The following is a 24,775-nucleotide window of genomic DNA, read 5'->3' as shown; positions in this document are numbered from 1 at the left end:
AGTGCCCAGCCAGCCATCCCTTGGAGGAACAAGGTCCCCTCCTGCCTGTTCTGGCACAGCCTGAACAGAGCCAGGCTAGCTTTTTCCTACACTCCTAATAAAACTCGCTTTAAAACAATGGTGAGAGCGGTTCCAGTTTTCCCACGTTTTTCCCTACAGAAGGATTGGGCAAGCTCTCCCTTCTCTGAGAATCTAGGGGATGGAGTGAGCTGGAAAAACTTGAAGGCAGGTCTGGTCCCAGGAAATCCTAGCAGTTGCCACTCGGGGTCAGCCTCTGTAATTTGCCTCCAGCCTAAACCTGGTTACTATTTCAGCTGTGATGGCAGTGGTGGAAACTCCCCTAATGATTTCTGTGTGCCATGCTCTGAATTTCCTGATCATGTAACAGTGGTTGTCACACTTCATGGGACTGAATCTCAAAACCACCATCTGCTTAGTTATGTGACCTTGAGCACATTACTTAAACTCTCTGTGCCTCAGTTCTTCATTTGAAACATGGGGATAATGAGATCTTTGCCATTGAGTTCTCATGATTAAAAAAAGCTCGTAAAGTGCCTGGAAGAGTGTCACATTGTCAATGACCAATAAATACTAGCTAATGTTTATTGGGTACTTTCTTACTAGGAACCAGGTACTGCTTGTGTTTTACTTGTATCAGAGAGGCTGCTTTTTTATCCAGTGTCTGACACAAAGTAGGTACACAAGAAATGTCTGATGGTTGACTTTGTTAGGCATCTTCTATTATTTCTCTTCAATTTCTCAACAGCCTTATGAAAAAAAGGGAGTAGTTCTCCATTTTATCAATAAAGAAACTGGATGCTCAGAGAGGTGAAGTAACATGTCCAAGATCACACAGTTAACGTATGGCAGAGCTGGGATTGTAGTCCAGGTCTGCCTGAGCCGGGAGCCCATGCTTTTCCCACTCTGGCCCATGCTGTCTTCTCAGGAAGTGCCCTGTCATGGATCATTGGACTAGTTTAACAGCAGCCTAATTAGAAGTCATCAGGCTTGGCTTGGATAGTCCAACGGGCACCCAGGAATTAAAGTTAAATTAAGATGTAATTGGAAGTTGAAATTGGAAAATAATTACTCTTAGAACATATGGTTATGAGAGTTCCAGGGGGAATATATTGAACCGTAGTTGAAACAGACGCAGGGACTGAAGATGGGGATATCAGGAGCATCAGAAGAAGAGCCATGAGTTGAATAGGCTGCAGCTGGCCAGAGCAGAAGGTGCTGACTGCCTGGTGCAGTCCTTTCACTTTGCAGCTGGGGAAACTGAGGCCCAGAAAGAGGAAGGCACTTGCCCAAGGCCAGACGTCCAGCTAGTGGAACAGCCAGGCATGGAGATCAGAGCTCATAACTCCAAGTCCAGTGCTCCTCCTGACGCTGCTTCTCATTTAACCTTGACACAGGTGACAAAGGAGCAGCAGCATGAATGTGTGAGTGACAGATATTTAAATAAATTAGAGAAAATATAAACTTGTACCAGGGGCTGTGTGGGGAGATTTCTTTCACCAGAAGCTGTTAAGTCTGTTCCTTCTGTCACTGGGATCCTCCACTCTCCCAGTTAACTCTTGGCCTCTTGGCTGGAGGGGTATTGCATTTGAGTCATCCTCAGGCACAGCAAATTGCCAGGTGGTCCTGGGTGGGTTGGGTACAACCCCCAAGCTCTGTGACACAGGGAGAAGGTCCATGCAGCTGCCAGAGGGACTCAGGAGATGCAGAGGGTCTACCAGCTCCATCCATGAAAGTGAAGCTTTACCCAGAGGAGGAGACCCCAGCTCTGATTTGCCCTGTAATGCACTCATCCCCGCCGTACTCTAAGGTCATCAAACTCTACTCTTTACCATACTTCAAAGAGCTTGCATCTCACTGCCTCTGGGCTGCTGCACATTCTGTTCTATCTGGAATACCCAATCTCTTTTTTGATTATGAAATTTCTCTCTGTCCTTGAGTATGCACCCCGATGCTGCCTCTTCCCTAGGTCTCCAGGCAGAATTGGTCTGAGGCCCAGATAACCTTGTACTGAAGGTAAGGGCTCTATCCCCTTCCTTTTTGGGAGGGAGCAGAGCTAGAAGCTCTCACACTCCTTTTCTTTGCTCACTCCTTAGCCCTGCTTTTTCCTCTGTCCACACTCATTCATGGTAATCTCACCAGGCTTATGCCTTAAATTCTCTCTCTGTGATGGATCCTTCCAGCCAGGCCTCTGCTAGGACCCATCCAAGAGTCCACCTGACATCTCCACCTCAGTGTGTGACAGGTAACTTGGATTTAACATGTGCACATTTCTAGTTTTCCCTCCCCAGCACCTGCAGCCTTCCCCAGTTCAGTTGGTGGCAATTTCACTTTTCCAGCTGCTCCAATTCAGAACTTTGATGTTGTCTCTGACTTCTCTCTTACACCCCATGTCCATACTGTCAGCAAATCCCACCAACTTTACCTTCATTTTTGGAATTCTGACATACACCCCTTTTTTTTAACCACTTCCACTCCTACCAACATGGTCCAAGCCTCCATCATCTCCTGCCTGTATTACTGCAAGAGCCTCCTCCCTCGTCCCCCGGCCTCCATCCTCACTACTTCTGTTTATTTCAACACATTAGCCAGAGTGGGCATGTCCTCCATCTGCTCATGGTCCTGCATAACCTGCACCTTCCCCGTAATTTTCTGACCTCACTCCTGCCTCTCCCCTTCTCTTGCTTGCTCACTTCTAGCCTCTCTGGCCTCCTTTAAAAATGTTCCGGCTTCCTTCATTTCTTTCAAGTCTTTGCACTAATGTCCCCTCAGTGAGGCCTACCTGGATCACTCTATTTAAAATTGCAAAAACCTCCAACTCCTAATCTTTTTCCATAGGCTTTGTGACATCTATGATATGTAATACACTTACCCTTTTTATTGCTTATCTCCTACCAATAGAATGTAAGGCCCACAAGGGACAGGGTTTTTATTTTGTTCAGTGATAGAGCCAAAGAATGGAGATGAGTGTCTGGCACATAGTAGGTGCTCAGTAAATTTCTATTTAATTGAATTGGATACAGGAAATTGGATGGGAGCAAATGAAAGCCAGCCATTCACCTTATGGTCAGTTTGTACTTCTGAGCTCTGGACTCAGCCTTAGGTAAATTTCTCACATAGTTAGCTGTTGCTGGTCTCTCTGGCCTCAGTTTCCCTGCCTTTTACCCTTCTCTGCCTCACTGGAACCCTGAGTCTCCACCATAGAAGAAATGCTCAGTGGCAACAGGGTAAAGTCAGAGATTCAAGTGAATGGAGCAGGAAGCAGGAAACCACACTCTAGCTTGGCCCTTCTCTGGATGTGCTAGCCTGCCCTCTCTGTGCCTGAGCTTCCTCATCTTTGAATGAGGGGTGCCACCAGGCCTTTCTGATTCTGGTATCTTCTGATCTCAGGGGAGATGCCGGTGAAGTGCTCTGATCTTCTGAGCTCGGAGCAGGGCATGGATGCTCTGTCTTGTCATTCCTGCGGGGAAGGCTTTTTCTTGCAGGCTCATGCCTCAGACACCCAGTGTAACCTTTCTCGAGGAGATGGTGCCCACAGATCAATAGCTTGATCGGATGAAGGATGGGGTGGTGGTGGTGGTGATGCAGCCAAGATGATGCTCGTTTTTCACTGTCTCTCTGTCAGGCCTCGTGGTGCCCTTGTGAAATACCACCTTTTAAAGATGAGAAATGAGGATCCCCACCCCAAGGAATAATATCATGCCAACACCTGACATCTGATGCTGAGATCTTGAAGCTAATGTCACATAATATATGAGTGGAGAGCAAGGCTTATACCAGGGTTGTGGGATAGGCAAAGACTGACTTTATTAGAGCAATAATAGCTACTGTTTATTGAGTACCCCTATGCAAAGGCCTGCTGCTAAGCACTCTTAATATATTATATATATTTTAAATTTCATAATGACCTCCTGGGAGTAGGAGAGTACCCATTTTACAGAAGAGGTAACTGAGGCTGGGTTTCATACTTCGTAAGTGGCTGAGGCAGGATTTGAACCCAGATCAGCATGCCTCCAAAAGCTCACTCTGTAACTCTGTATTAACAGGTAGCTGAACTTGGCTGTTGAAGCTCCAAACAGTTGTTTGTTTGCTTTTTACCAATTTGAACAGGTATTTTTCTAGAGTAGGTTGTATATTTGATTGCCTACAGAAACAAGGAGTTGGAAAGTCCCTCATTATATCTTGAAGACTCTGGGTTATTATCTGGATGTCAGTGGCTGGCCTTGTTGTTTATGGGGATGAATTAGGTGTAGGTTAGAGGGTTGATGCCCTGGGGGCTTTAGTCTCTAAGGTCTTGACATTGGTGCCTCTTCTCCCTCTTCCTCTCTGTCAGCCGTCACATCTTACAGCTGGCAGTGCTCCTATTCTAACTCAGTTAGAACTCCCCCTGCCCTCCTCATTAACTGTGCACTGGGAAACCAGAGAGCCAAGTTCATTAGATTTATGGGCAAAGCCCAAGTAAAGAGGTTCTGAAATCAGGCCCTTTCAGGAACGGAGTGCATGGGTTTTATATACCTGTATTATTGCTGCTCCAGACTATTTTATTTCCTTTGGGGCCTCAAAGGATGTACACAGTCCTGCCAGTTTGGGGGGGATGATACTGACTTTGGCCTCAGACATATTGAAATTGGGGTTCCTATCAGAGCTGTGCTGGGTCAGTACACAGCCACCACCCACATGTGGCTGCCCACCGCTCGAAATGCAACCAGTCTGAATTGCGAAGTACTGTTAAACATAAAATGCACATGCAGGTTTGAGGACTTTGTATGAAAAAGAATGTCAAATATCTCATTAGTAAGTTTCATACATTTATTACATGTTGATCCAAACATGATTCATTGATTACATTATGATGTCCAAAATGATAAAATTCTGGTTATATAAAGTCAAAAATGTATTGCTGAAATTAAGTTCACCTGTTTCTTTTTTACTTTTTAACGTGGCTATGAGAAAAATTTAAATTACACATGTAATGATAAATGTGGCTCACATTGTATTTCTGTCAGACAGACATAGATTAGAGATGGCTGGGGTTAGATGCTGCAGGGATTTAACTGGGAGTCAAATGCAGGGGGGAGAAGAGTTTGCTGATAGACCCCAGGCCCTCTGCTCCATCTTGCTTCTGTCACACGCCAGGCTGTCATTCTGAGGCTGATCTGTGTCAAACCCCAGCCCTAGTGGGGATGGAACTAGAGATGAGACTGGCTGAAGGGGAGACTCATGCATCCTAATCCATGGGCTGGGATGCCAGGCAGTGCTTTTGAAGCCAAGCTGTCAGGATAGAGTTGTATCCCTGGAAACTGGCATTCCTCATGCTACCCACAGTCTGCCCAGGGGCTTGGAGGCACAGGCAGGAAGCATGGAGGTTAGGGCTCGCTTGTGGCAGGAGAGATGCTGACCTTGGAAGTGGGTGACCATTCCCTTGACTCTTCTACTTGTCCAGCTCCCTCCCAGCAAAATTCAGCTGAAATATCACCTTCTCCAAGAGGTGTTCCCTAGTCATGGCAACTCTTGCTTCTCTAACTCCATTTGTACCACATCTGTTATTCTGCCATGATCCTCGACATCCATAGGGGAAGAGACTTTTGCAAATATCCAGGTTGGGAAAGACCACATAATTTCTCCTGTGAAATTTGAATGCAGAGCAGTTAGCTGCACACCAGTCTTGAAGCACATAGAATTCAGAGAATCATACATCAGAAGAATCATATATCCCTGCCCAAACCTTTGATGTAGCATTCTTGAGGGAATGAGATAATGCCTGTTGAGTCATATTATTCCAAGGGTCTGCGGTTCTGTCCTCCAGTTGTCCTGTTAGTCTTGTGTCCCTAAGTCAACTAGAGGTATTCTCTTCTTGACCCTAGAAGACTGTACCATGTACAGTGCTATGTGTTTACATAGTAGGTAGGCAATGAATGACCTGTAGGATGAATGTGAACTCTGTGAGGACAACAGGGGTGGTGATTGTCAAGTCCAGCACTGACTTGTGGGTACCAGGCACATAGAAATTATTTCAGACATAGATGTTGAAAGGCTGAGCACAATGACCTGGACACCTTTATTTGAGGGGTACAAGGTACCATTCATTTGGGTTTTGTTTGCTGGACTATGTATAGAAGAAAGGTCTGTTCACTTTGTTTACAGAATGAATCTTTAGTGCAAGGTCAAGGATTTTTAAAGATGATAGTGGAGGGCAGAAACCTGAGACAGAGCACAGTAGATTGGGTTCTCACAGGTTGGGAAATAATCTTCTGTGTTCACTCTCGAAAATGGGAAGTAGGAGACTCTAAGTGGAAATAAAGGTAACTATACTTTTGTCTCCTTCTTTTCTCCATTTTTATCCCTTAGATTCACCAAAATCACCAGTTGCTCCCAAGCCAGACTGCCAGTCCTCTCACATCAGTAACAGCACCCAAATTTCCTTCATGACCCCAGCCCGATAATCTTCACAGTCCTAACTCCATGTCTAAGGGGCCAAAACCCCTCATCGCCTCTAAACCCAGGCTGGCCATCCCCAGCAAGTGGATAGCCAGCATCTACTTGATCAACAGCTTGAACAAGTGCAGCAATGGGAAGTTGGTGTGCGTGGACAGGGGGCTTTATGAAAAGCACCTGTCCAACCCGGAGTGCTCTGAATCCGAGGGGTATGAAGATTACATTGTGGTCCCTGGGGCTCCCCCAAAAGAGGATGAACCCAGGGATGGGGGCCCTGCAGAGAATGCAGTCATGATGCCTCTGGATGCCACTGGGGAAGACAAGTGTCAGGAGGGAGGTGGGGAGTGTGACATACAGGGGGCAGGAGCCTCTGAGGACGTGGCAGCCCCAGCTGACGTGGTGCTGAGTGGAGAGGATGACGAAGCCCTCACTCCTGAGGACTATGTCCCTGACCTGGGTGTAGAGGAGCAGAATTTAGCAGGTGAGGAAGAAGTGCAGCTGGTAGAAGGACACAGTATCGACAGCCTGGTGGACAGGAGCCCCTGGGATGGAGAGGTGGTGCTCCTGAGCTATATCATCCTGACTCACATTGATCTAGAAGATCCGCCACCTCCTGGCGAGGAGCCCGGGCCCCCAGGGGCAGAAGAGGGTGGTGAGGAAGGCTGCACTCATGCAGAGCCAGGGGCACCAGACAAGCACGTGGATTCAGACGGGCCAGCCAAGGGGGATGTTGAAGATGCCAGAGAGGCCCCCCCCAGAGAATGACCGGATGGATTGGCTGTGGGAAAACTGGAGGCAGTGATGGGCACACACAGCCCTCAAATCTCCAAGGAGTGTGAAGATTCCACAGGTGGCGGCAACCACGGTGATGAGGATGAACCACCTGACTGATGTGAGAAAACCAGCCAAGAAGAAATGGCAGCCACCCTGGAGGCAGGAGGAGACCCCCGGGAAGGTGAAGACCCTGTGCAGGAGGAACCTGCCGAGGACAGTTGCCAGATCGTTCCTTTTGAGAATGAGTGTGTGGACGACTTTGTGACTTCACTGTCAGCAAGTCCCTATGAGTTCTTCCCAACCAAGAGCACCTCCTTCTGTAGCAAAAGCTACTCCCCCTTTCTGGAATCAGCAAAAGGCCTAGAGTCAGAGCATGAAGCACAGCCAGGAGAATGTGCAAAGCAGGCCACCGGGGCTGGGGCACAGCGTGGTCAGTGTGGCTCCCTGCAGGGTGGCACCAGGAAGGGCCCCTCTGTCCCTGGCATGGTCGTGCTGGAGGGCAAGGATGCTGCTGACAACGCACTTGCCAGCCCCTATGAGATGGGAGTCAGCCTACTGTGTGGGGCTGACCCCGGGGAGGAAGAGAAGGCTGCCCAGGATGGTCATGGCACCAAAGAGGAGATGACCTTGGATGCTGAGGGTGGGCTGACTGCCATCGACAGGAAGAACATGATCCCAAGGGCCAGGCCCCACTCCAGGAAGATGGCAGGCTGTGTCCCGGAAACTGTCCCTGAAGGAACCGGGTCAGAAGCTGGCTTGTCAGCCATTTGCATTGGAGGTGCCACCAAGAAGCATGAAAGATGGTTCTGTCGTTGGAGGGGAAGCTGCTGGAAGCTGGCAGGGCCTTGCCAGCAAAGCCCAGAGCCTTCACTTTGTACCCTCGGTCATCCTCCATGGAAGGCCGAGAGATTCCAGTCTCCTTGTCTCGGGATCAGGACGCATCCAGCTTAGAGGACCGCAAGATCAAAAGGAGGGATGACAGCCTTTCACTGCCTGGTGTGATTGGCTCCTCCAGGAGCTTCTCCCACAGGAACCACCTCCCATCCAGTGGCACCTCCACACCATCTTCCGTGGTCGACATCCCGCCCCCTTTTGACCTGGCCTGCATCACCGAAAAGCCCATCATGAAGAGCTCCCCCTCCCTGCTGATGGAGAGCAAGCCCCTGCACAAGTACACCAAGAAGAAGTTGTCCTTTAAGCAGTTCCTGGCACTGACATTCAAAAAGAAGACAGAGAACAAAGTGCACGTGGATGTCAGCATGTCCTCTCCCAGGTCCTCTTCAGAATCCAGCTACCACAGGCCTTCCAGGCTTCTGGAAATTGACCGGAGGAGCCTCAGCAACTCGCCTCAGCTTCAGGCTCGGACTGGCAAGCTCCGGGCCTCTGAGTCACCCTCCTCCCTCATCTTCTACAGGGATGGCAAGAGGAAAGGCATCCCTTTCAGCAGGACAGTGTCCAGGGGGGAATCCTTCAAAGACCAATCCTGGCCCCCCTTTCTGCCCTTGCCTCTGACCAAGCCACGGTCCATCTCATTCCCCAACGCTGACACTTCGGACTACGAGGACATTCCAGCCATGAACTCGGACTATGAGAATATCCAGATTCCGCCCTGGAGGCCTTCGAGGGCTAGGACGTTTACAAAGCTGTTTGAAGAGCAGAGCAGAGCCCTGTCCATGGCCAATGAAAACAATGGCTACATGGACATGAGCCGCTTCAACGCCTTCGAGAGCAAACAGCAGAGTGCAGACCAGGATGCAGAAAGGTACTGTGAAGTTCTGTTTTCTTTGTTGTTGGGCAGGTGTAACTAACTATCTGAGTGGCAAGCTCAGGTGCAGGGGACAGAGTGGACTTGCTTTTCAACCTTACGCTCTATTCCTATCTAGCTGTGTGACTTGGGTGAGTGGCTTTACCTCCCAGAGCCTCAGTTACTGCATCTGTGAAGTGGGATTCGTGCTCCCTCACAGAGGGTTTGAGAAGATCCGAGTAGATAATTTCTGTAAAAGTGTTATCTAAAATGCCAAATGTGGTACAAATGTAAGCATTTGTGTGGGATTGATGGGGTTAATACATGATTCAAGTAATATAGAAATCAAATGTATAAGTACACATGACTTGATTGTTTTTCCCATACACTCTGTTGATGTGTAATCAAGGACAGAGTGATGAGAACCAAAGCAGTTCTCATGGCTCGGAGCCGCCTTCACACAGTTTTGGTATCCTTGAGAAGCGTCCCGTCCTTGGGCTAGACTCAAGGCCGGAGAATGATGTTTGAGTTCACTGCAAGTTCATTTGCTCAGTAAACATGAGGAGTGCCTTTTTGGCATTGCTCTTGCGCTGTTATGCCTTGAGTCCCTGGCTGGCCCTTTCAGATCTTCAATATCTCATCGGGTCTCCTCCCTTGTCTGCGACTCAGAAGCAGGGAGGGGACCGACAATTTGTATTTCCATTATTTAGGGAACATTTCTCATCTCCTAGGTAGATGGCTTTGCCACTCCCCTCTGGGAAAATCACCAAGAGAGAATGTTCTGGAACCTTGCCAAGCTAAATATCTTTCACCATCAGGAAAATACCCTAAATTGAGATTGATACCTTTTTATTGTGTAAACACACACTCTATTCAAGGGAATGAGAAGCAGGAATTTATTTAAATTGTTTGAAAACCTAAGGGTGCCCTGAGCTAAATTTCTGAATAGGGGTCTTCAGGAGGTGCACCCAAGCTGATTTTTTTTTTTTTTGGACTCATTCAGCCTGGTAATAGGAGCGGAACACTGAAATTACTGACAATAGCAGGGATTTTCTGACTCCACTGTCCCAAGACTGACTGAATGCCTCTATTGATCATCCCAAATGGATAATTACCAAATCTCCCTATTCCTTGTACGTTGTGGATGCATCTTAAAGGCAACACCATTCAGCCTCCACCACGGATGCTCTTTGGGGGCACCTGATCTGAACGAGTGAAAGCCAAACGGTGGTGATTTTAAAGGGTAGCCTGATTCTTTCCCCCATGTCAGCATCATCACCTACTCCCACACAGGCTGTTCCTCCTAAGAATTCCCAGGGCACCTGCAGTAATGGACAGAAAAGAATGATTTGCAATTAGCATTAGTGCTCCCTGGAATATAGGTGCTAAGAAGTGTTTGTATGGTTTATTCTCCTGAGTTTTTTTTACCTGGTTCTGCACCCTGGCTGCACTGCTCCCCGCTGAAAGGGCTGCAGCAAAGGTAAACACCAGCCCTGCTGGAGGGGTGAGTTTAATTTGGGGAACGTGGACATGTGCAGACTCTAAGGGGGTAAGAGCAATGCTGCTGACAGTTTATTGCATTAGTAGTTAGCAGCAGGGTTTGACAAGACCCAACCCTAGCTGGGCGCCTGCTAGCACTGATGGAAATGGAACCAGCTCCAAAACCAAACTCTCCAGGCTGGAAAGTACCTCCTCCAGCATATGGCCAAACTTCCCATCTCTAACACCTCCTGGGCTTGAATTCCTCAAGCCATGGGGAACTTACCACCTCCCACAGCTGCCTCGTCTGTTGCTAGGTATTCCGATGAAGTTTTTCCTTCCAACCCAGGCAAAAGCTGTCTCCCTGAAATATTCCTGCCCCTCTCACGCTGGCTCTTCCCTCTCAGTCAGGCTAGGGAGCTCATTTCCAGTTTTGAAGGACAACCCTTTAGAAATTGAAATCTGGTTCTGTAGAGTCACCAAATTTTATAGCAGGAAGGGAACTTTGACAACCTTGGATCCTGTTACAGAGGAGGAAATGGAGGCACAGAGAGGGAAAGGGACTTGCCTAAGGCTTCTCAAGGATTTAGTGGAGAAATCAGTGCTAGGACTCAGATTTCCTGACACCTGGTTTAGGCGTTTGCAGTGAATTACGCTGAGATGTCAGGTCTGCTTGTTTAGGCTGTGCACTGCACAGCCCCAGGGCCACACCCTCTTTCAGTCAAGCCCCTGTGCTGTTTGACCGTATGCAAAGGCCTGTTGCCTTGATCTGTACTTTGTCCAAAAAAACCAAAAGTACCTTTGTCCAAATTAACATGACAATAATGGAATAAAATACTCGAGAAAAATGCTAATGCTACCATATCTTGACTACTTACTGTGTGCCAGGCACTGGGCTAGTTCTTCCCTTATGTTACCTCTTGGACATCAAATAGTGAGCAAAGCTTTCTCTGTCTTTCTGCATGAAAGATGTGCAAGCAAATGGGGAGAAAAATCCCTGCTTTGGGCTGGAACAGGTCTGGGCAAGGGAGGTTTCAGACACATCAAGCTGAGCACTAAGGGACCTCCATGGGGCTGGCGACCCTACTGCTTCTTTGCCGGAATTGGGACTTGGAGAGTTAGGTGGCTTTAGGTTGGATGGGATGGAATAAGAGGATGGGAAGGCAGTTCTCTTTCCTCTTTCTGCTACTTGTCCTGCCCCACACCTTGCTTCACATGAGGCTCAGAGGCAGAAGCTAAAATAAACATCAACAGCCTTGAAATAGGGCAACAGGGCATGGGGAAACTTGGATTCAAAGCCCTCATGGTCACTGACTTGCTGTGGGGTCTTGGAAAAGGCTAGGACACAGTTTGCTCATCTGTAAAATGGTGAATTGGAGCAGATCTCTAGTTCTCAGTAGCAGTTTGCTTTTCCTGGACCACCTTTGCCATTTCTGTTTGACCACCTGTACTATCACTGTTTTCTTCAATGCAGTCCATCTTTTTTACTTAAAAAATATTTAGAAAAGAAATTTTATGTCACTGTTGGAAAGTGGAAAAAACACTCTCGGTTACCATAAATAGAAGGCAGTTGTACAAATAAGATACAGAGAAAAAAAGTAACCAGGGTAAATTCTCATTTGAGGTTATTATTTGCCAAGGCTGTGAGCTAGAAGCCTGAGCCCTTTGTTAAGCAGGGAGCTTAAAGACATCCTGGCACCATACAGAGGCCTTTTCGGTGTAATCAGGGTTCAAAAGGATTGAAAAGGGAATAACTCTTTCATGGTGTGATTCAGTGTTATTTAAATCCAAGTCCTTTTTCCACTCAAAGTACCTCCCTTCAAGAAACTGTATATAATAGAGTTCAGAGAGCCCTTAGAGACCCCTGAAGCAGAGCAGCAGCTCAGGGGGCTTGGTGGATAATGATAAAGGTTCTTCTATGAAGTTACTTCCTTTGAAAACTTTGCATACAGATAACAACATTTTAGGGGCTGCAATGATATTCTTATTGACAGTCTTCTATCTTATAAAATTGTACTCTTCTATCTTACATATACCTTTCCCATGGTATGCAGAAAAGGTTTTATCACTCTTTAGGTTAAAGGCTACCCCCAAAGCATTCTTTTTTTCTTAAATTGACTTTCATGCAAAAAACAAAAAAAAAAGGTGGAGAAATGTGGTCCAACCCTCTTACTTTTTTCAAGCAGGATGTTTTAGGTCCTCAGTCAGTACTCATGGTTGGGGGAACCTAGTCTTTACTTCTGAATATTCCATGATACCTCAGTATGTTTGTTATGCAGTAGGAGCTTAATAAATGCATGTTGCTGACCAGGGGTTTTATGATCCCATGCAAGCTGGTGGTTTTGAGCTTCACCAGGGGGCTGCATCTGTTTTCAGCAAGACAGTGCTAGGTGTTAGTATCCATTTACTAAATTCCCATTTGAAGTGAAACAGTGCACCATCTGGTTTGTCCTAAGATTCTCATTGAGATCCCCATAATTGTGTGGGGTGTTTTTTTTTTTTGCATTATGATGAGTCTACTTTAATCACTCAGCACTATACACCAACACAGATCCCTGATGCCACTTATCCCCATCCCATTATGAAAATACCCAAACTAACAGGAAAGTTGAGTTGTTAGAGCAAATGTCCATATACCCACCACCTAGATTCACCATGAGTATGTTGCCCCACTGTTTTTGTTCTCATCTCTCTCTAGCATTCTCTCCAACCAGTAAGGCATATTGTTTTTGATGCCTTTTTGGTGGATTTTTATGTTCAGAGACAAGAACACTGCAGCCCAGGGAGAGCCTATGAGAGCGTGATGGCTGAGCACACAAGCTTTAGCCAAGCTGCCTGGGTTTTTAGGTTTTTAGACTGCACTCCACCACTTACTCTCTGTGTGACCTGGGACAAGTTACGTACCTCTTTGTGCCTCTGTTTCTCTACCTGCAAAGGGCAATGATAATAGTGCCTGCCTCATAATGTTTTTAAGGCCAAATGAGTTAATATAGCACATAGTGAAATCATCAGTAAGTCTTAGTTGTTATTAAGTGACATGATCAAGGTCACATAGCAATGGATGCAGAATTTGAATTTGATTCCAGAGGTGTCATGGACAATCTGGTCCTTTCACTGTGGGGGTCTCTCCCCTTCCTGTGACTGTTCTGCATGTGTTTTATTCAGTGTGCAGGACATCACATCAGCAAAACTGGGACCACAAACTTGCAAGCTTCAGCTGTTGAGGGTGGTGTCAGCGTTACCTCAAACTCCCGCATTGGGGTCACGGCTGCTGACAACAGGCTGAGTGAGACTGATTTGGAGTCATTCACAGCATCTTACACCAAAAACAGCAGTATCAGGAACTCTATGATTCTGTAACCATAGTAGGACAAATGCCTATCTCTGTGACCCAGACTATAGCTGTTATTTCTCTTATAATTCACAATTAGTTAGACATATGAGGAGTTTCCATGCCCCATTTTCCAGGTGAGAAAACTGAGGCCCAGTGAAGTGAAATAAACTTTCCTCTGTCGCACAGGTAGTAAGTGGTCAAACTAAGATTCGAACCCAAGTCTCTCTGACTCAGTCCACTCTTTCCACTACTACATGTTTCCTGTGATTGAAAAGTGCCATGTTTTCTGGTGGTCTTTGTCCAGCAGCTGCAGAGTGTCTGCCACGCAGAAGACAGGCCAGCACAGCCACCTCCATTGCTTTGCTTGTTGGCCCAGAGGGCTCAAGGAAGGGTGGAAGGAGGCTTTACTTCCCTAATGGCTGCTGGCAGGTTTGTGCATCCATTGACAGCTCATCAGGAAGACTGGCAGGCTTTCTTGGAATTGCTAATGAGCTACTCAGACAACTTTCCCTCCCCCAGGGCCATGGTGGGGGACCCTTGCCCTCCTTTGGGCAGCTGTACCTGCAGAGCTACCAGGAGCTCTGGCTTTGGAGCAGGCCATATGTTTGGGATCATTAAGGGAGCTTCAGATGGCTCAGCCCACCCAAGAGCTGCAGTTCAGGAGTGCTTGTGTCTTCCAGGGAGAGCTCTGGAAGATGGAGCTCCAACATTTCATGACTCTCTTCTTCCAGCCCAGGATCCTTACAGAGCTGTTTATTGTTGGAATGCAACTCAAATTACACGTTTAACAGTTTGTTGATTGGCCTAAAATTGTATAGCCTGCTAGAGGATAAGGAGTGAAAAGATCCAGGTAACCCCAGTGATTTGGCTAACTGATTGGTGCCATTGGAGAAATGAGTATTTCTGGTAAGGAATTGCACCAAGTGAAGTGTGGAAGGAGAGAGAGGTGGGCCAGGTACCATCACTGACCTTATAGTTGGGAACTAGGAAAAGCACTCAGACCCAAGTCCCTGAAATGCCAGGTAGAAAATGCTTAGGACCTGAAGAGCAGGCTTCCAAAGGAGGGCGATGGCACCATGGATGAGGTGGCATTTGAATGCACACTGAAGGAAAAGTAGGATTTGACATATGGAGATAGGAGAAAGGTCTATGTGAGAACATGTAGAGAAACATAGTACTGTGGTTTTAGCAGGTAAAGCTGCAATGAAAATGACCTAATCTTGGTTCATAAGGTACCTTGATATCTTTATTTTGGCAGACAGTTCCCATCCTCTACAGACATAGAGACTATAGGAAGCAGTTGAGTTGAAAAGCTCTAAGGACTAAACTCAAACACCACTTTTTTCTAATTCTAGTTCTTACAGTAGAATGCTGCCCCAGCTCACACGGTGCACACTCACCCTGCCAACATTTGTTCAGCATCTACATGTCAGCTACTAGTCCAGGCACCAGTGGGATGAAGGTCCCTGTCCTCATGATGCCTTTGTGGCTGGTGGGGCGGAAGGCTGATGGAGGCCTCTGGGACCTAGTGTGATGCAGACTTTGATAAAGGCCCTCCAGACAGTTCTGGAGGAGAGGCAGCGGGGAGCCTTTTGACTATCTGGGGGACACTGAGGCAGGTACCGCCAGTGGAACAGGAATTCACAATGGAGACAGACAGTCTAGGAGGAGCATGAAGTGTGAGTCTGGGAGTCAGAAAGGACCGTGATGTATTCAGATGGAGCTCAGTACACCGTCTGGGGGATGAAGCTGGAGAGGCACACTTGTTGGCCGGGCCTCAGCTTGCCTTGTACACCAGCCTGCTGAATCAGGCCGTTACCTCTTGGGCTGGGGAGGCCCTGGGGGGCTTTCAGTAGGGGTGTGTGTGGCAGGGAGGGGGACTGGCACCAGCCGCTCCTTGGCCGGTGGAGAGCAGAGGGGCTGCAGAGTTGGGAAGCAGGGAGATTAGCTCACAGGCCATTGCAACAGCCCCTGCAGAGACAATGAGGACTGAGCAGGGCTGTGGCAGGTGGCATGGGGGTGGGGCTTCCAGAATGTGCACGGCAGCCCAGTTCTCCAGTACTGAGCAAGTCCAGGGCTGGCTGGGTCTGCCTTTGCTTTTCTCTTTTTGTCCTTTCATTTCTGTTACAGTCTGTCCAATCCCAAATACGTAAAAGATCTGAGTGGGTTTCCAGTAAAAGACACAGCAAGAAACAGTAAGAATTCAGTCCTGAAAATAAAGTGGAAGGACACAAGTCCTAACAAAGTTGGAAGGGGGGTAATGGAATGGGCAGTCAGACCAAGGACAGCAGCTACAATTAAAATTTGGAAATGCAGCCGTGAATCAGGCCTAAGAGCCCCTCCCTCCCTCCCATCCCCAATCCCTAGCACACCCCTGCATCCTTTGAATGCTATAAATATTTTGCTGAAGAGATTCCCTGAGAGAGAGAGAATGAAACCTGACTTATATTTTTTACAACCTTAGACAGTGGTGCAGCAACAAATATATGCATGATTGTAAAACAAAGGTGATTTACAGCAGCTCTAAGTCCTTGGGTGGCTGTACGGTGGAGCCTCAACCGAGCCTCCTGCTGACTGATGCCACTGGTGCTGAGAGCTGCGTGGCTGGAGTTTTGGCACATCCTAGCCATGGTATTCATTCATATCTTCATATCTGCCTGTAAACTGGGAGCCTTGCTATTATGTATTTGATAAATTAACTCATGCACAGCTTTCATTAAGTTTCACTGAAAGGACCTAGAAATGCCATAAAAATTATTATCATCTCAAAACCATCACATTCCTAATGTGTGGCTGTGCTTCTTGTTGAAATTGACTGATGAGAATATTTACTTTTTAATTTTCTGACTAAAGATCATCTGCAGCTGTTTCTTTTAGCAGTAATTTTTAATTAAATGCAGTAAAATTTACAGGGAAGGACCCTAATAAGAAAATCATGTCAGGAACACACTTACTGTAACATTTACTAGTGTGATATTAAGGCCCCCAACTATTTTTTTTCCCTTGAATAACTGTAATATAGCTGAAATCCTGATTAAGTGTCAATCACAATGCAGTTTTACCTTCATAAAGTCAGGGTATCCCCCAGTGGGAAGTGTGAAAATAATTCTCATTAATAGAAGACAGTCTTGTTGCATGAGTTGTTTGGTGAAGTGTCAGCAGCAGGTCTTCTTGGGCAGCTGTGCCCCAGTGGAGGAGTGAGGACTTTGTTCCAGCCTGGGTTTGGATGGGGCTTGATTCCCTGGGCCTTACCCACTCCTCCCCACCTCAGGGTTGGGCATGAGCACATCACACACAGGATGCAGCCAGAGAGAAAAATCATCTCTGTATTTGTATGTTTCTTCAGTGTATCTGCATCAAGTGCCCACTGTGTGCCAGGCGTGGTTCTGTGAGCTTTGGCTACAGGAGGGAGCAGACAGATTAGGTCCCTGCTCTGGTAGAGCTAATATCCCCCTGCAGAGAGGCAGACAGTGAACATACTTATAAGTAAATGAGATAATAATCATAGACAAACAGGTCATTCTTTTGTGGTGAGATGACTCTTTTGTGGAAAAGAAAAAGGAATGTGGTAGAAAGTGACTGGTGGAAGGGACATTTTAGGGTGGTCGGGGAAGGCTTCTTTAGGGAGGTGACATCTGATTGAAACCTGAATGATGATCAGACATTATCAAGGGGAAGGGCATTGCAGGCAGAGAGTACATCAGGGACAAAGGCCCCGAGGCTGGAGGCCCCTGTGGGGTTTGTCCGGGGGTGGGGGGGGGGGCCGGAGGCCAGCATAGCTAGAGTGCCATAGAGAATGATGGGGTATGGGGTGGCAGGACGTTTGTAAAGTTTTTGATTTTACTTTAATAGGCACCATTGGATGGAAGCATTAGGATCCAAAAATGTTTAAATGATCTGAACTCTCTGGACCATTTCATAGGACTCATACATTTAGTATCAGCTCAACAAATAACTTGAAAATGCAGCAGAGTATATGCTGATACTCAAAATGGTTCTGGAAGCATAAATTAGAGGTTTGAATTTGGTCCCAGCTCTGTCCCTGGTTATGTGAATTTTGAGATCTGGGGTCTCAGGTCCCTGTCCCCGCCGTGACTGCTCTGGAATGGCTTAGAGACAGTGGTTCTAATGCTCCATCTGATTGCTCTTTCCAGAAGAGGGTGGTGGCCCAGGGGACTGAGAGGAGACTGAGCCAGCCACATCAGAGGAGGGGAAGAAGGTGATAAGAGTGGGAGGTTCTTGGAAATGAATGTGCAGCCTTTGGACTTGTATTCCCTTGGTGAATTAATTTGATCTGTGAGCCACAGGGAGCTATTGAAGGTTTTAGAGCAAGGGAGCAACACGATTGGCTAGTGCTCTAGCACAGTCATTGCCAGCTGTGTGGGGTGGAATGGAAGAAAAGAAGCCAGCCCAGTGAGGTGTGTAAATGCCCAGGGACCTGGGTATGGCAACAGGTTCCAGCATCTTCATTTCTGTACTGTGATGGACTCCCAGCTGCAGCTACTGCAGTCACACAGAGCAGAATAAACCAGACCTCCGGCTGTGCTGCAGCTCCCCAGCGGAGAGGTTCTCAGGGTGGTTAATGGCATTTAGGTAGCGCGGGTGACAGAACCAGAGAGGCAGCATGTTGTGGCAAGAAGAGAGAATGAGCTCAAGCCTGGCTCTGCCCCTTAACCTTGTCATCTGATCTGAGCGTCAGTTTCCTCACCTGTTGAAGGAGCACAGTGTGCCCTTCATCACTGAGGTGACATGAGGAGGCAGAGATAATGCCCGTTATAAGGGCTTTGCCAGGTATTAAAAAATCACACTGTCAGTCCTGGACTTGCTGCAGGGAGCTGAAGTGAACATACACAGCTATGCACTACAGCACATGAGGCTTTATGGAGTGTTCAGTGTATGCCAGGCACTGCCTTACACCCTTTGTATGTATTAACTCAGTTAATCTGAAAAACCACCTTGCCACAAAGATACTTCTTAAAAAGTCTATACTCGGCAGATGACGTAACTAAGGTTAAAGAAGTTAAGTAAAGGGCCCAAGGTCACACAGCTGGTCAGCGACAGAGCCAGGATTTTAGCCCAGGCAGCTTCCAGCACTTGTGCTCTCAATTATGCTGTGAGGTTTGTTCTCACTTTTGCACATCATTTCATTTAATTTGCTGAATGCCCCTTTGGGAATAGTCACTCAGTTTTGCTTTTTACTAGAAGAGGAAGCTGAGGTTCAGAGTAGTGACAGGACTTGTTAGCCAATAAGTGATAGATCTAGGACCAGAAGGAGGGTGTCTCTAGGTATAGGTTCTTCCCTCTGCTGGTTCACCCCCTTTGAGAACTTCCCAGCTGGAATTGGCCTTCTAGGTGTCAAAGGTGAGGACATACAGCAAGGTCTGAATCTTCAGAATGGAAACGTCCTTGTTATAGGCATTCAAAATGGTCAGCCTATAATGAATGTCCACTTGCTTAGATCCACATGGCCAGGGGATGATGTAAAAATTATAAGCAGAGAGAACAGCGCATACTCTTGCACTGAAAATCAAAAGAATGATATTATGCAGGAGGTTGACATTTCCTTAGATTGCCTGGCTAGGCTCAGCAAGGGCCCTTGGGGAATTTATCGTCCATGCTCACGATTCTTCAGGTCAACAGGACAAAGAACTCATAATAATTTCTGTGTGATGAATTAATGTGTTTCATCTGGCTCCTTGAGGATGCCCCAAGACTTTCCAGCCTCCAAGAGATGAAGGCAGACACTGAGCCATGTGTCAGGGAATTCTGAGCCTGCAGCTTTGAACTGCAGTGTTTCCCTGTCTTAGGCCTGTGTCTTTGGCTGTTTTTCTGCCAGATGAATGTCTCAGGGTTGCGATTGTTTTGGGGGATGATGTGGCTGGTCTCTATGTAAATGGACCCATCCTCTCTGTGCATGGGGTTGGCCTGAAGCCCTGGATGGAGCCCAAGAGAAGTTTTCTCCAGGTCAAGGCATGACCCAAACACTTGAAAATTCAGGCTTGCTTGTATCATTTTAATTAAGAAAACAACACACATGCACACACACAGTCCTGCCTTACAGAATCTGCTCTGATGCCTTAAGTTCTGCTCTACTCCGTTATGATGAGGTGTTCTACCCCTGAGAGATGTGTCCAACTGGGATGTCCTGTGAGACAGTGAGCTCGCCATCATGGTCGGTGATTTAGCACACGTGGAGGGGATACCAGAATCTATCAGGAGCCTGTTGTGATTTGCCCTGGCAAGGAACTCTGAGCTCTTGGGATCATTTTTGACTGGGCAGATAGAGTTCTGAGAAGGTAGGTCGGCTGCTGTAGGCACCACCTCAGCCCCTGAAAGGTGTCCAGCATCTGAGGCTGGAGAAGCTCCAGAAGACTTTAGGAAGAAATCAACATCCAGAAGATGCCCCCCGGCACAGTGAAACACATTTTTCATGCCTAAAAGCCCACTGCATCTGAATCCTAAAGTACTGAAATGCTGAAAGGCTTCCCTGCAGAGAAGGCAGCACTCAGAGGGGTGGTAGTCCCTGGGCTCTGCCTGCCTCAGGAGAGGCAGATGTCCCCCTTCTGGAGCCAGGGGCCTGGCCACATTGAAGAAGATGGGCAGATTGGTTAGTTGCGGCTCCTTGGGGGCTCCCTCATACATTTAATCTCAGTGGTTTCCAAAGGTTCTGTTGCAGCAGGAACCATTTCAAATGAAATCTTACTTGGAACCCCCATGTAGAAGGCAAGGCTTTGTTACTCAATTTCTCTCCAATTTTTAATACTTCACAGGAAAACTAATGAGATTTTCATGATGAATGGAAACCATGGAAATTGGGAGTTAGGGATGGTGGTGCTGTTCTTACAGCCTAAGGAAGGGCAATGATTATGTCAAGTGTTATATTATGGGGGCTAAGAGCATGTTTTCTAGAGCAGGTGGCTGGGTTCTCATCCCAGTTACTAGCTGTGTGTCCTTGGGAAAATTACCCAGCCTCTCTGTGGTTTTGCCATCTCACCTGTAAAAACAGGGAAGCAAACACTACCTACTTCAACCTCAAGAGGTTGTGAGGTTTGAATGAGCATTTGCAAGGAATGTAGCTGGGGTGCGGTGCATTTTGGGTGCCCAGCACTTTAGCTGTCATTACTAACACTGTAGCAGTGTCTGTGTCCTGGAAAGTCGAAGCAGACTTTTGTGACTCTTTGCCCATGGGAGCCTAGGGTTTCTGAGGAATGCAGTTTGAAAATCCCACCTCATCTCATACAGTCTGGGCAGGCTTCTTTTAATAAGTGTATGTTTCAGGTGTACATATTTATAAGTCCTTTTCACCAATAATTTAATCAGTGGTTTACAAAACCCTGTGCCCTCAGATACAGTAGGGAAGGTGGAGAAATGGTGGTTTCTGCTTATCTTTAAAAAACAGGCCTTTGTTATTTGAGGAGGAAAATGTATCAGGTTATGAAGCAGTTTAGGGGTAAATAACGATTTGATCATTAACTCCTGAATTTGTAAAAAACCCCTCACAAGGGGTTTTACAAGAATGGACATGAAATGAATGATGTGAATGAGGAAAGGGAGCAATACTCGGTAGGTTCCCCCACCTATGAATATTTTATATACATCAGTACTTGATGTATATTATTTCACTGATTATCACCCCCATTTTATAGGTGAGAAAACTGAGGCTTCAAGGTATAGTGGGGCAGAGGCAGGACACAGACAGGGTCTGAGAGCTGAACATAGCACCAGGACCTGCAGGGAAGGCACCGGCAGGCAGGTCCTAGCTCTGCTGAGCAGTGTGCTCCTGTAGGAGCTGCCTCACCCTAGGAGGCTGTGATTCACCCTCAAGAGCCATCCTGGGGAGTCCTCTGTGGGCCAGAAAGCTAGACTAGAAAACCCAGAAAGCTCAGAAAGTCATGAAACGTTGATGTGGCAGCCATATACTTGTGCTCTACACTTCACAGGAGCTGCATTGATTCTCCCAACAACCACTGTTCAGAGCAGGCAAGACACTGATTCAAAGCAAAAGTTAAGCAAAGACCTTCTGAAGCAAATTTTTCTTGTTTTTTATTTAAGAAGGAGAATAAGAGTAGTGAGGCAGAGTTATTTTCTGTTCGGGGCCTCAGGAAAGCCACTTCCCGGAAAGCTCCTCCATTTCCTCACTGTACAATGGGGATAAGAAGTGGTGACAGGTATCTAATGACTAACAGTACCCCATGCCGAGGGCCTGGTGTGAAATAGGTTCTCAGTGACTCTAACTGTGGTTATTGCTCTGATTGTACCTATTATGAGGAAAGGGTCTGGGAAAGTACAGCAGGAGAAGGTCCCTATAGACTGAGGGTTGGGAAAATACCAGGGGAGGGGAGATGAGGAGCAGGAAGATAACTGGAGGCTGAAGGAGGTTTGTCCGCTCACATAGCCTGCAAGTGGCAGTTGCACATAAGAACTCAGGTGTCTGCTGCAAAGCACCGTGCCAGGGATTGAGGTGAGCAAAGCTGGGCCCTGGGACTGAACTGGGCTGGGTGTGGTGGGTCCTGAGCAATACCTGGAGCTGCTCTGGGTGATGATAGAAGAAAGGAGGGTGATGTCATGCTGCTAGAGATTGTTCTGGACCTGCGCTCTCCTCCCAGGAAGCTCCTCGTAGATATTGCATCTGATTTCTAGGTCCAAACCCAAGTTCCCTTGCAGGCCTGAGGCCAGAGGTCAAGGCTGGGTTCAGAGCTGTGGAGTGAGTCAGTGCCTTAGCGGGGATCAGAGTTTAAATGGCTGCTCAGTCTCTGGCATGAGGAATCCCCCTGCCGCCCTTCCACCCCCAAAGTTCCATTAGTGCTCTGGGTGCCTGGGCAACAGGAGAACTGAGGCAGGTTGATATGAAATGCCTGATTGCACAGTTAATTATTTAAATTCAACTGTACTAAGCACTCCAAAGAAGTATAGGCAGTTTTAAGAGCTTCTAACAGGTGCCCTGACCTGTTTGTGGCTGAGAAAGACCTCTGAGAAAATGAGATTGAACTTAGTCTTGAATATGATGAGGAATTAACTGAGTGGAGGGAGTTTAGACAGAGACAGAAGGTCAGGAAGGACCCTGTGAGAAAGGTACATATTTCCCATTTTACAAACGAGGAGACCGAGGCTCAGAGCAGGGACATAACTTGCCTAAGGCCACATGGGTATCAAGAGGAGATGCTAGGATTTACATGCAGGTCTGTCAGACTCCAGAGCCTGAGGCAGGAAGCCTGAGCAGGCTGTGGTGGCATCCTAGTGCCTGGGGCCAAAGCCCTTCCTTCCCCCTCACGAAGATGGGACTCCACACACTCCCTGTATCCAGGGGCTCACTACCACCAGCTCCTTCTGCTCTCATTTGCTCTGTGCCTCGTCTGTCCTGGCATCACCTGTATGACCCGAGTGTCTGTTTCCCCAGCTGTGCAATGAAAGTACCAGGCTACAGACCTTCTCAGGCTCCAGACAGTCTGGGATTTTACTACATATAATTTTGACCTTGGGAAACATTCATGAGCCTCATGTCTAGAAAGAAATACACAAATCAATTGAAGGAGCATTCACTGAGCATCAACTCCATGCCAGTAAGATTGGGAGCTGGGGGAATCACAGATGGAGCTCAGACTTCAGGTCTTGGTGGGCGGCAGATCCCTAAAGAGCTAACTGGATGCTGTTATAGGTACAATAGGAAAATGAACCATATTGTGGCCACACAGAAGGAGTGGCCAAGAAAAGGCTTCCATGACAAGTTTGCAGGGTTCCAGTTGGACATTTGACCTGGGCTTGAAGGGCAAGTGAGAGTCTGCAAAGTGAAGAAGCCTGGAAAGGGCATTCTGAACAGAAGAGATGACAGGCACACAGTCATAAAGGGCCAGGAGTGTGCAAAGACTAAGGGTGAGCACACAGTGGCCAGACTGTATGTGGCAGCGGGTGATGAAAGTAAAGCCACCAGCCTGGCTGAGTGCAGAGGCTGACGGTGTAGCTCAGGTGCAGGGGACTCCCAGGCCTGGGCTCTCCCTGCCCTTGTTTCCTTCATCAGATCATCCCCTGCCGTTTTTCAGCCTCCATTGAAATTATCTGGATTATGTGAGCTCCGCCCATCGTAAAAGGGAAATGTGTGGCTGTAACAGCGTCTTTTGAGGCTGGGGTCTGGTCTGCCAGTTACAGCTGGAGAGGCAGTACTCAGCACACAGAGCTTCATTCTCAAGTTGCTTCTGATCTGCAATGCCCTGGGGACAGGCATAAATTGGAGTCCTTTGAATAGGCCAATTAGAGCTAATTGCTGGGGGGGTGGGGGGATGTATTTAGGCGGCTTTGGCCCAAGGACTAGCCTTCTCTAGGTTGTGGCTTTTCAGAATCCTGGTCTCTGAGTCAGCATCTGCTTCTCCCATTCCTATCTCTTTGGCCAGAGGAGCAGCTGGATTTCGTATAAATAAAGTCCAGCGTGGGTAGACTCCTCTCCTCCCAGATAGATGGAGGCAGGCTGGGAACTGCTTGCGGGCTCTATTTGAATCACCATGTGTAGAATGGTTATGGTCATTCACAAAGGTTTTCATTGTGTTCCATGGTTTAGTGTTGGGCTTAGAGCCCTGAGTCTCCCTCTGAGAGCAAGAAAACTGGCCTGGAACATTTGGACTCTTGCTGTGTAATCTTTTTGCTGTGTTCTACTTTCTGGGCCTCAGTTTCCCCATTTTCAAAACGAAGGATTCAGGGAAGTGATTTCTGAGATGACATGTTAGTTTTATATTGCTGCTGTAGCAGTTTACTACCCACTTCTATTGGCTTAAAACAGCATCCATTTTCTAAGTCACAGTTCTGGAGGTCAGAAGTCCAGTGGGCTGGGCTGGGTACACTGCTTAGGGTCTCACAAGGTCAAAACCAAGGTATCAGCTGGCCTGGGTTTTTATCTGGAGGCAGAGAGGGAGAATTCACTTTCAGCTTTCAAGTGCATTCAGGTTGTTGGCCCACCTCAGTTCCACACAGGACTGGGGCTCTATTTCCTTGCTGGCTGTTGG

The 24,775-nt window shown here is 47.4% G+C and overlaps 1 protein-coding gene across 1 annotated transcript in view; it reads left to right on the top strand.

Moving 5' to 3' along the window:
* Positions 1-4,899: 4,899 nt before the first annotated feature.
* LOC108395559 (FYVE, RhoGEF and PH domain-containing protein 5-like) overlaps positions 4,900-24,775 on the top strand; it is a 41,402-nt gene continuing 21,526 nt past the window's right edge. The window contains 2 exon segments of the mRNA XM_017657937.3: positions 4,900-8,008; positions 8,011-8,989. Coding sequence (XP_017513426.3) covers positions 6,481-8,008; positions 8,011-8,989 — 2,507 coding nt within the window. The 5' untranslated portion in view covers positions 4,900-6,480.

Source organism: Manis javanica, chromosome 10 (assembly GCF_040802235.1).
Source record: "Manis javanica isolate MJ-LG chromosome 10, MJ_LKY, whole genome shotgun sequence".
In the NCBI taxonomy this organism is placed as follows: domain Eukaryota; kingdom Metazoa; phylum Chordata; class Mammalia; order Pholidota; family Manidae; genus Manis; species Manis javanica.
Note: the sequence above shows the minus strand (reverse complement) of the source record. Positions and strands in the feature narration are given on the sequence as shown.